At 40.3% G+C, this 12,825-nt stretch overlaps 1 protein-coding gene across 3 annotated transcripts in view; it reads right to left on the bottom strand.

The window, feature by feature from the left end:
- The window catches only part of Dip-C (dipeptidase C), a 662,859-nt gene that overhangs the window by 309,135 nt on the left and 340,899 nt on the right, over nt 1-12,825 (bottom strand). For all 3 annotated transcript variants that reach the window (XM_076208361.1, XM_076208363.1, XM_076208368.1), the window contains one exon: nt 7,272-7,319. In XM_076208361.1, the coding sequence (XP_076064476.1) occupies nt 7,272-7,319 (48 nt within the window). The remainder of the gene's footprint in view (nt 1-7,271; nt 7,320-12,825) is intronic.

The raw sequence follows: 12,825 nt of genomic DNA, 5'->3' as shown, positions 1-12,825 counted from the left end.
GATATTTCATTTCCCTAAAACGCACTAATTTATCCGAGCGTTAAAAAATCACATACAAAAGGTTGTGCCAATTACACAAGAAACTAACAATAATAAAACAATAACAATCAAAATAACAATAACGGCGATGATGTTGATGACACATATAACTATGATATCACCCATCACCAAAGGCAATTTCGCTGGAACATCTGCTCCTTGCTCCCCCCCTCCCTTTCCCGACAATTCATCCCGTCCCCCATAATCCGCCTTCAGTCACTTCCCTCCCCTCTTCCTTCTCCCCGGCACGCATTCTTCATTTCCTCCCTCTTCATTTCCTTCCACCTCTTCCCTCTCCATTTCCTCCCACCTTCCCTCTCTCTTCCCTCTCCCTTTCCCTTACCTTCCTCACATTTCCCCTCTCCTTTCTCATCACCCTTTCACCCCTGGGTGAAGAGTGTGTACTGACTAATGTGCCAGACACCGTTCTGACAGCACCCTGGCAAATACGCCTTCGTGAACAGAATATCGACCCACACTGCATCACCACATCCTTCCCGGCTTTCTGGCACAGGACCAGAGGCGACGGGCTCCAACTAAATCAGTCACGTGATCTACAAAGGTGGATCAAATGAAGTCCACAAGCCAAACCATTGGGTGGGTGTCCACTGATAAGCAAAGGCCTCTTCCAACCTCTCACACGAGTCGCGCTACTACGCTAACCTCTGTCACGTCACCTAAGAGTATTTTTTTTCTACCTACTTCATCCCGTCCAGGTAGATACACACTTTTTCACACGGTCAAATAATTCATATCACATTACAGGAGACATCTTTCAATGGAACGGTTGACTATCGGTAAAATGCGTAACCTATTACAAATACATACATATACCGGGTATATGAAGAAAAGTACATCAATATAAAATTAATTACTGAATACACTTACAAAATATCAGCAATTCTATGTGTTTCTTAAGCCATTTGCATTTTTCTACATCTTGGTATTTCCCTGGATTCCCCGAAGTTACGATATAAATGAATCACATAATAATTAAGCAATAGTTTTTCAAATAAAATCGACTAAGGCCAACCCCATATCTATTACGATTTTTCTTGTCTGAAAAACATCTAAAAGTAATGTTGTTCTCGCCCCATGAGGTTAGAGTCCTCGGGCGTACTACATTTCAATTTCTGCATGCGCCTTGATGGCTTAGAATTAAAGTGCAATGTGGTTGATAAAAATGTATCTCTAATCACTGGGACCCATTCAGTGTTGTACAAATACATACATACATACATACATACATATATATATATATATATATATAAATATATATATACATATATATACATATATATATATAAGGATTGGGTCCAAGTACGGTCGAATGTACTTAAGTCCAAGCCCATGCTGCTGGATATTTTTCAAGTACAAGTACAGTCATTTTGCCATAGTCCAAGTACATGCCATTGTATTTCAGTACAAGTACTTTGTGATAAAATAAGTTTCTGTCACAGATTCGTAAAACACGAGAGTTAGTAGTTTTCGTTTATACGCATTGATGAGCACACTGTTAAAAAGTGGGATCTGATATACAAAAAGTAAATGATGGAGATTTTACCTTTATTTTAGCATATCACTGCTTTTATCAAAGCATTGCAAAACAAGAATATATACTTTATGAATAACTTGAATATAAGTAATATTCCTTATGGTGCAAATGCAAGTCTATCCATATATTTCTTATATCAGTAATAAAACTAAATTTGATGCAGAATATAAGGACATTAAATCTTGTCCCTTTTTCTATAATGATGGTATACCCGTTAGTTTTATAATTAGAAATAACAGGTAAGTGCATTTACCCAATATCATCATCACAAAGTTTGCTAGAATCTATATACAGTATATACTTCTTTATCAAATACAATCTACTTGTTTGTACTTCAGTATACTTCGTATTTTTAAGTACCTGGACCCAACTCTGACACACACACATGCACACACACGCACACACACATACACACACGCGCGCGCGCGCACGCACAAGTATATATATATATATATATATATATATATATATATATATAAACAGAAATGTAGTAGCACATTTGTAAATGACACACAGGAACCCACAGTCGGAGAAAGAATAAACTTCGAATAAAGAAGAATCCTATATTTCGGCTATCAACTGTAGCCCTCTTCAGGAAAGTATATAAGATAGAGAACAGAGGGGACTTATAAACTACAGTAAGAAGAGATGTGGACAGTTGACCTCACTCAGGCGCGGGGCAAACTGGGGTGGCGGAGGAGGGAGGGTGGTGAGGAGAGGGGGGGATGTAACGTCCGCACCAGCTTGCTTACTGCTGCGTGTGAGATGATGTCAGGTGTCCACTGCCCTTTAGAAATATTAATATTAGGGCATTCCTCAATTAATGCTGATTCGACTATTTTCCTCCTGAAACCGCAGTGGGACTTGAACACTAATCTGGCCTTACCCCAGTCGAAAGAATGATTCTTATTTTTGTATTTCTTCATGTCAAAAATAAGAATCATTCTTTCGACTGGGGTAAGGCCAGATTAATGTTCAAGTCCCACTGCGGTTTCAGGAGGAAAATAGTCGAATCAGCATTAATTGAGGAATGCCAACAGGTGGGTCTCGATCGAATTTGACACCCACCCACCCACCCACTCACTCCCGGTTGAGTAAAGACGCTTGTCCTTCGCAAGAGCAAATGTCTTTAAAGTTCGTCACTGTCTTGCACCAATACAATCAGTGGCTCGAAAAGGGATGCACATGCGTGAACTCGAAGCTCATGACTGCACCGTGAATAATAAAGCGGTACGAGCGAAAAGAAGAAGTCACAAAAATTGCTGTGAAAGTTCAGAGTAGGTCAAGTAAGATGAGGAAGATTAGGTTAGGTTAAGTTAAGAAAGGTCAGACAGGTTAGGTTTGATTAGTTTAGCTTAGCTTAGGTTAGGTAAGGTAAGGACTTTCTTCTCTGTGCTCTTTTTCTGTGACCTTTCTTTTCCTGGATTCGATTATAAAGCTCTACACAGCTGCTGCTGCTACACGCGGGCGGAAAAACTGTCCTGGAGGCGAAAAGTGCATTTTGCTCCCCGCCTCCCCTTCCCCCTCTCAGTCCATAACGGAATTCGCTATCGATTCCTGCCGACATGACGCAGCCGAGCTGCGAGCGGGTCAGAGGCGGCGGCGGCGGCGGCAGCTGCGATCCATCCCAAGGCGGTTCTACTGGGCTCTTGTTCTGGCTCCAGTTCTTGCTCTTGGTCAGCTGCTGCTGCTGCTACACTCATACAAATGGGTTGCCCCACGAAACCCCTACGCCTTTGCAATGCCTTCGATGTTTCAGAGGGACAAGGTGAAAGAGGAGGAACGAGAAAGACGAGGATGAGATGAGGACGTGAAGGAGGAATGGTGGGAGGGATGAGGAGGTAAGATAGAAGAGGTAAAAGGAAAAGGAGGAGGAGGAGGTAAGACAGAAGAAGTAGAAGGAAAAAGAAAGGATGGAGGATGAGCCGGAGTTGGAGGAATAGGAGGAAGAGAGAAGAGCAGAAGGTGGAGGAAGAGAGGAAGGAAAGGAAGTGAGGAGGAGGAGGAAGTGGTGGTAGAGAATAGGAAGAGGGAAGAAGAGTCATAAAGACAGTAATTTTTTATAATTTCAAGCATTTGTCCTGCAGTAACTCAGCATTTATCCCTCGCAGTGGTGCCAGCACACCCATATATATATATATATATATATATATATATATATATATATATATATATATATATATATATATATATATATATATATTCTGTATTCCCCTGAAGATGTGAATTACAAGAAAACGCTTGGGAATTTCTGTTTTATTCAGATTTCCTTAGAGGTTACCAGCAAAATTTGTGGATCACGTGTTGTTTTTAGTGATATTTCTGCATATATATATATATATATATATATATATACATATATATGCATGCATACATATATGTATATATATATAATATATATATATATATATATATATATATATATATATATATATATGTATGTATGTGTGTGTCGAATCTAAACATTACGAATAGTACTGATAAAATAAAACGAAAAATATTAATAAACGTAGTGGTGAAGTCTAAGGCACCGTCACACAGACGGTCGCCTTTGATTCCGGAGAGAGAAGACTAAAATAAACATTTGAATAAAGAAAATAATACAATTAGGTCAACATTTATGACGTCATTTTACGTATGAAAAAAGGAAACGGTACCAACGACACGATAAACATAACACAACGTCATTGTCTTCCATTACATCTCTGTTTTCTTCCAACGGGAAGCCTTTGGACGAACGACGCAGTCCGCTGTTCTGAGGACAAATCCAGTATTCGTCCTCTCCTCCTAGAGCAAATATAATTTGGACTCGCCCGCTGCCCCCCACCCCGGCCCCCGGCCCCCGCAGCCCATCCCGGCAAATGCGACACAGCTCAACGTCTGCAACGGCCGGGAAGGTACAATAGGTACGCTCACGTCTATTGCCCGAATGATCAGGATCCTTCCTTCCTTCCTTATCTTCTTTAACCTTATCTCTTCTTTCTTACCTCTCTCCTTCATTACTCAGTTACCTTCATCCCTCCCTTCTTTCTATATCCCTTTCCTTACCTCATTCCTCTTTCTTCCCCCCCCACTTTTAATCATCTTCCCTCCTTCATTCTTTCGTCACCTGCCTCCCTTCCTTCACCCTCCGGTACCTATCTTCCATGCACGTTCTCTAATTACCCAATTCTCTCATTTCTTCCTTCTTTCATTCCTCCCTATTCTTCCTCCCTTCGTTCTCTCCATTCCTTCCTCTTCCATTCCCCTTAACCCCCCCCCTTCCCTTCTCACTCACGCGCTCAAATACAAAGGACGTTACTCGGGAGATGGGTCCAGCTTTGTCGACTATATAGTTCGACTTGCCAGCTAACTTTAAGAAGAGTGTTCAGGCTGTCAATGGTTGATTTCTTTTATCTCTGCGAAGAACGAAGAAGGATGGGGGAGGGGGAGGGTCTCGGCTATCCTAGATTCCTTTCAGTCTTGAGTACACTCAAGACGAATAGAGTCAACCGACGTAAGAAAGAACAAAACCATCTACGAGTACTTCATCACGATAAAAAAAGAATGTGGCTTAAAAACATAAACAGACATATACCCGGGAAGAAAAGTAGGTTTCAGATAAGCCTAACTGCAGCCCTGGAAAAACTCGAAGCGCTTCCACGTGCAGTCCAGAGCAGACGAGACCCGGCGATGGGTTCCGCGAGCAGCAAAGGACTGGGAAACTAATGTGCAGACCTTCCTCCACCGAGGTCACTCCGAAGAAGTTGGCATCTGGTCTCCACTTCTGAATCCCTCACTGCCGTTCCCAGAGCCCAACGCATTTGTTTGTTATCGGCCAGAATAAATTTTACAGGGGAGCGTCATCGTCAGTTTTCATCCATAGAAAGTCAATTGCAGGATCGCCGGCCTGTCCTCTTGAGAGACGATACAGGCTTTGATTCTTACTGAAGCCGGATGAGAACAATCGGTATCACCTTGATTCTTTCGCACGGATGTTGCCTCGGCCGAGTAAAATCGTCTTCTACTAACCTTAATAGAATATGCAAAGGGAGTTTCCAGTATTAGTTTTAGCATTACTTCGTTCCACTTTTGTTAGTTTCGTACGTAAACGACAATAAAACTATGTTGATACACATGTTTTCAATAAACAAACAGGCCAAACAATGGTTTCCTTTCTCTCTTCAATTCTTCCACCCCTTTGGAAAATCCTTATGGGCGAGCACATTTCGTTGAAAAAAGACGTATTTTTTCAAAGATCTTTAGTTACCAAAAGTTCTGGGACCCCTCAAGTCAAGTGACGGGAGATAAGAATAAGAATATATATATAATAAAAAAAATAAACAAATAAATAAATACATAAAAAACCTGCGTGTGCATCACATCAACATGTCCTCTCGTCTTTCAGCAGCCACGTCACAGGTAGCATGGACTTCTCAACACATGATGTTGCGTACTTGCCATCCGCAGTCTGATTTCACAAGCAGGTTTCATGACGTCAGGCCAGGTTAAGCGGCGCAAGTGGGCATACAATTCTTAATATCTCCCTAACACGTGTGCATGTACACTCTTACACCAATAATATACACACACACACACACACACACACACATATATATATGTATATATATATATATATATATATATATATATATACATACATGCATATATATATCCATGAACACTCTTACACCAATAATATATACATATATATATATATATATATATATATATACATATATATTATATATATATATATATATATATATATATATATATATATTAGAGAAGAGCTGGAGTCCAGTAACCATTGTAAAGAAGAAAGTAAACGCTGTGTGTGTGTGTGTGTGTGTGTGTGTGTGTGTGTGTGTGTGTGTGTGTGCTTCTATATATAAATATATATGCATGCATGTATACACACTCCATAGGCCTTCTCAACGCATCCGGTTCACACACATTGGCCCAACAACCCAATCTTCTGTCATCTTGCTAACGAGGGTCTAAAAGACTCAAAACGTGATCTAAAATACTCAGAACACGTTATAAGATAGTATTAATGTTTCGTTGTCGGTTAAACTATGACCCTGAAACATCAATTTTACCTTTGGAATAACCCAGTGATAATTCTATGAATCATGGAATTTTCCACTCAAAAAGAATGTTACTTAACAGTGACAACCTGCTATATGATATACACATATCTAGACGCAACACGCACGTACATGCGCACAAACGCACGCGCACATACATACACATAAATCTAGCACCAATGTATGAAATATAAATTGTTAAGCTTTGGACTTTTAAATCACGTGTACTTTCTTGTACGACGCTCTCTTTGTCCTCGACCTTTTCTTACAGCATGTGTCTATCGCCTTCGGGGGAGCCCACCATATCGCGCGCCCACCTTGCCTCACAACGCGCCACATACGCGCGCGTGCACAGGGGTCCAAACTTATGTTCCGCTTAGCGCCGAGATCAAACGGACGCTTTGAAGACTCCAAAGTCGTTAAAAAAATAGAAAATAAAAAATACGAAGATAGCACACACCGAAAAGAACAAACTCACTTCAAAGATCCATGTTTACGAGAGCTCTTTGACGCTGACCCCCCTCCCCTCCCCAACACATTCACTTACCCTCTCTCGCTCTTTCTTCCTAACCCTCCTGAGGAACAAAAGGGAGCTTCTGGGTACTCACCAGAGTCAGGAGTGTGCTCGGGTTGACCCCTTCCAGGATGTTCGCGATCTGTGGAGAGACAAAACAAGTGAAATTTGCAGCAGTAACATGGTAGTGACAGGCAAAGCAGCACTGCTCATTTATTATTCCGGAGACAGCGCTAACGTAGCAGTTGACTCCAAATGGATGAGGCCTAATCAAATGAGACTTGTCTTGTACCAGCTCAACCTATGATAGAATTACAGTACTGTACATCTACTATAATAAAGTAGTAGCCTCTGTCTGCCTGTCTGTTTGTTTGTTTGTTCACAAACTCCTGATACCCTATCACTCCAGGTATTTAGATAAATATATTTTTATTAAAAAAAATGGTTAGAGTTAAGTGTTGAAATTAGGTGGGGTATGGTTAGGTGAGTGATTATTCACAAACTACTCCTAGGTTTTTGCAGATAGACCCCTATAACCATATATATTCTGAAACCTTATAACCCAAGGTACTTGGGTTACTATCTTTCATTTGCCTGCTGTCTGTTTGTTTGTTTGTTCACGACCTCCTCCTAGGGTTTTGGAGATAGATCCCCATAACCATATATATTCTGATACCCTATCACTCCAGGTACTTGGATAACTATATTTCATTTCCCAAAAAAAATATTTTGGGTAGGGTTAAGGGTTAGATTTAGGTGGGCTATGGTTAGATTAGGGATTACTCACGAACTCCTAGGTTATTGCAGATAGACCCATATAAACATATATATTCTAAAACCTTATAACCCATGGTACTTGGATAACTATCTTTCATTTGTCTGTCTGTCTGTTGTTTGTTTACGAACTCCTATTGTTTTGGATAACTATATTTCATAAAAATATATATATATATATATATATATATATATATTTTTTTTTTAGGGTTAAGGGTTAAAGTTAGGTGTGGTATGGTTAGGTTAGGGATTATTCACGAACTCGCAGCAACGCGAGGGTAATTTGGCTAGTTGTAATTATAATTTGCTTGTGGATAATGCAACTCATTAGGGTATTCATATCCTTAGCAAATAGGCTCTCGATACAAAATGAAGTTATCATAACCAATGATAATACTGTCATATAGAATATATATATATATATATATATATATATATATATATATATATATATATATATATATATATAATATATACACATAATGTGTGTGTGTGTGTGTGTGTGTAGCTTCCTTTCCCGAAATATACAACTAGGTCAACACACACACACACACACACACGCACATGTCCACACACACACACACACACACACACACACACACACACACACACACACACACACACACACATATATATATATATATATATATATATATATATATATATATATATATATATATATATATATATATATATATATATATAAAGGGAAATGAGGCCCCAGGAGTGTATAGCCTTCCTTGTAAAGATTGTAATTTAGTGTACCTTGGTCAGACCGGAAGGGATCATCATAACACCAGGTTAACGGGGCACAAAAGATCCATTAGGTATTCCTAGGAAAATTCCGCTGTGTTCCAATGCGCCAGTACCAAATATTACAACCTTGACTGGGACAAGGCCAAGATTTTGTTTAAGTCCAACTGTAGCTTTAGAGGAAATATTGTTGAATCAGCCTTAATCGAAGAATGTCCGAACTTGAACACCTCCCAAGGTCAATGGTCCCCGGACATAATCTTACGGCTAGCTGTGAGCCGTTTGGTTAAGAATTTTCACCTTCCTGACCCCGCTCCCACCCAGCTTACCTTCTGACCTCACACCTCCACCCACACATCCCCTCACCTCTGACTCCGCCCTGGGTGACGGATTGTCCGGTTTTAGCTCTGCGTGTTCCCCTTCTACTCACATCTCAATTGTACTTATGTCTCTACAAATTCTTGTAATCTGTACTTTCCTGAAGAGGGCTATAGCTATTAGCCGAAATGTAGAAGTTAAACTTTCTTCTAAGTTTCCTTTTATTCCGACTGTGGGTTCTTCGTGATATATATATATATATATATATATATATATATATTTATATATATACATATATACGTGTGTGTATATATATATATATATATATATATATATATATATATATATACATATAACAAAGGCTTTTTCCCCCTTACACGGGGGTAGCCAAAAAGACAAAGGCATAGAAACCACTCCCACCCATTCCATCCCCTACATACTCCACTCCCCTCCATTCTCCTCCCTCCCTCCTATCTTGGCACCTCCTGGATGACGGGTCATCCCTGCATCCTGTCCACTGCCCTGGGTCAGAAGCAGTGTCGCAAGACACAGCACATCCACAGCAAGGCCGCTTCATAAATTCGGCGACCCCCCCTCTCCGTCCCCTCATGCAGGAAAGAAGACGGGGAGAAATCCCTTCGGGTTGCGTCAATTTTTTTCCATACATACTTCCTCACCCCCCATCACCCACCCACTCCCCCTCATGCATCACAGCATCATCTATACACAACCCTTCTCCATTCACCCCTATTTTCTGTCCTCTCCCGTCCTTCCTCTACAGACATTCCTCTCTTTTGTAAAGCCCCTTTCACCCCATCCATCCATCTCATCATAGGATGCCCCCTCATATTCACTCCTTCCACCTCCGCCTTCCACACCTCTTTTACTATCTTTCTTCACTCATTCTTTCCATGTGTCCAAACCATCACATTACTCTTTCATCAACCCTATCTCCCAGCTCCCTTTCCACCCCTGTTCTCCTCCTCACCTCCTCATTTCTCACTCTATCTAGCCTAGTAACGCCTATCATACTTCTCAGACATTTCATATCAAACACATTCAAATTCCTTCTCTCTTCCTCTCTTATGTTCCATGTTTTTGCACCGTACAGTGTTGTCGGCACAATCACTCATTCATATAACCTCCTCTTAGCATCCATTCTCAGATGTCTATTTCTTATTACACTTTTTAATCCACCAAGGCATTTACTCGCTTCTCTCAATCTACATTCTACCTCCACCCCCACTCCTCCCTTTCCTGCCACATTCGTACCCAAATATCTAAAACTATCCACTTCCTCCAGTCTCTCTCCCTTTATGCTCACTTCCCACCAGCTGTCACTCTCTCCCCCTGTACATCTCATCACCTTACTTTTGCCCACATTTATCTTCAGCTTCCTTCTTTCACACACCTTCTCAAACTCTGTCACTAACTTCTTCAATCCCTCTTCTGATCCTACTACAAGTGCAGTGCCGTCAGCAAACAACAACTGGCTTATCTCCCACTTTTCTCCATTTTCTTTAATCATCTCCAACCCCTGACCCACTACCCTTGCATTCAACTCTCCCACAACCCCATCCATGTATAGATTGAACAGCCAGGGCGACATAACACAAAGGATTACAAAGGATTACAAAGGCGGAGCATGCCGATAGGAGACCTTTTGATCCATATCTAGGTCGGATGCAAATTAAAAAAAAATAAAAATAAAAAAAAATAATGATAAATTAAAAATAACAAATAAAATACATAAATAAATGCATAGGTATAGTTGAATAACAAACAGGTAAATAGTAAATGATAATAAATTGACATATAACTAATAATAAATGAAAATCAGACAGACAAATTATAACAAAACAAAAACAAATAATATAACATAAATTATAATCATTACAGCATCTTACTTAGGTATTAATCTAAATTATTCTTAAAGCTTCGAACTGAACTACATTGCACTACCTGTGCAGGAAGTTTATTCCATTCATTAACTACACGGTTGGCAATGTTGTTTCTACCTACTTCCAAATTGAATCTATTTCCGGACAGTTTGAGACCATTGTTTCTTGTCTGATTCTCATTCAATGTGAAAATTTTGTCACTTTTGATGTTGTCAATTCCCTTTAAAATCTTAAAGACCTGTATCAAGTCACCTCTGAGTCTACGCTTTTTTAGGGAAAACAGATTCATGTGCTTAAGTCGATTTTACCTCAAACCATTCACTCTCACCATTTCTAACCCTAACACAAGCTCTACTATTCTCGTTAAAACTCTTGACTGCTCTTAACAGCTTTCCTCCTGTTTTATATATCTGCAGTACCTCCCACAGTGCCTTCCTGTCTACCCTGTCGTAAGCCTTAAAAAAAAAAAAAAAAAAAAAAAAAAAAAAAATCCTTACCTTTACCTATAGCTTTCTTACATATCTGTCTTACCACAAAATTCTGATCTACACAACCCCTACCTCTCCTAAAACCACACTGTTCCTCGCCAATTACTCCCTCTCTTCCTCTCCTAATACTCTCAATCAAGACCCTCCCATAAGCCTTCCCAACTACACTCAACAAGCTGAACTACTACACTCACACTTGTCCCCCTTTCCCTTGTAAAGCGGAACGATACAGGCACTCTAGTCCTCTGGCACTCTACCCTCTCTCCAACAATCATTCAATACCCTCAACAGCCAGTCCACCATAACTGTACCTCCTTTCTTCAGACATTCTACATGGCATCCATCCTTACCTGCTCCCATCATCTTAACAGCTGCTTTCACTTCATCTTTCCCTATTTCTCCTCCATTTTCCTCACTCATCACTCTCAATTTCTTAGAGCTTCCCACTGCAACTACCTTTCCCTCCCTATCCTCCTTCACATTTAGCAACTCCCTAAAATACTCTGCCCACCTTCCTCTCACTGCCTTCTCTTCCATTATCATCCCTTCATCTGTACCTTTTACCTTTTCTTCTCTACTTGATTCGCCTGCTCTTCCTCTTTTAATTTCTTTCCAAAACATCTTTTTATTACTTTCAAAATTTTCTGTCATACTCTTACCCCGTTTTACATCTGCTCTCCCCTTTGCTTCCTTTATCTTATGCTTAACTTCCCTTCTCTTTATTTTGTACCTATTATACGATTCCCTCGTCCTAATTTGTAGCCAATCTATGAAAACATGCTTCTTCTCTTCTACACCCTTCTTTGCTTCCTCATCCCACCACTCACTACCATTCCTTCTATTTCCTCCTGCCCTCCTTGTTCCACACACCATCTTTGCACACCTTATGACTCTCTCTTTGAACCATCCCTATTCCTCCTCCACTCCTAGTTCTACTCTATCCTTCACTCCCTCCCACTCCTCTCTCAGCTTCTTATATTCCTTCTCCTTTTCTTTCTCATTTAAACAGTTAACTCTAAGTACCTCCCTACCTTCTGCTCTTTTCCTCTTTCTCCACCTATTCTCCACTCTCAATTTACCTTCCACCAGAAAATGATCTGATATTCCCCCACTCTCTCCCCTTAGATCATGTACATACTCCTGGTCACCACTATATAGCCCACGCTCTATCTGCCACCCTTCCATCCACCACCCTCTCCCATGTGTACTTAGGCTTGACTTTCTTCCTAAACACTGTATTTGCTATCATCAACTCTCTTTCAAGACACATCTCCACCATCAATTCTCCACTACGATTTTTACCTGGAACTCCACACTTCCCAATCACTTCGTCTATTTTTTCATTTCCTACCCTAACATTAAGGTCTTCCAATACAACTACATTGACATTTCTCCCTAATCCCTCTATGCACTC

This window comes from Oratosquilla oratoria, chromosome 25, assembly GCF_046742065.1.
Source record: "Oratosquilla oratoria isolate Oo_2021 chromosome 25, ASM4674206v1, whole genome shotgun sequence".
NCBI lineage: Eukaryota > Metazoa > Arthropoda > Malacostraca > Stomatopoda > Squillidae > Oratosquilla > Oratosquilla oratoria.
The sequence above is the reverse complement of the archived record's forward strand: the minus strand, read 5'-3'. Positions and strand labels throughout refer to the sequence as shown.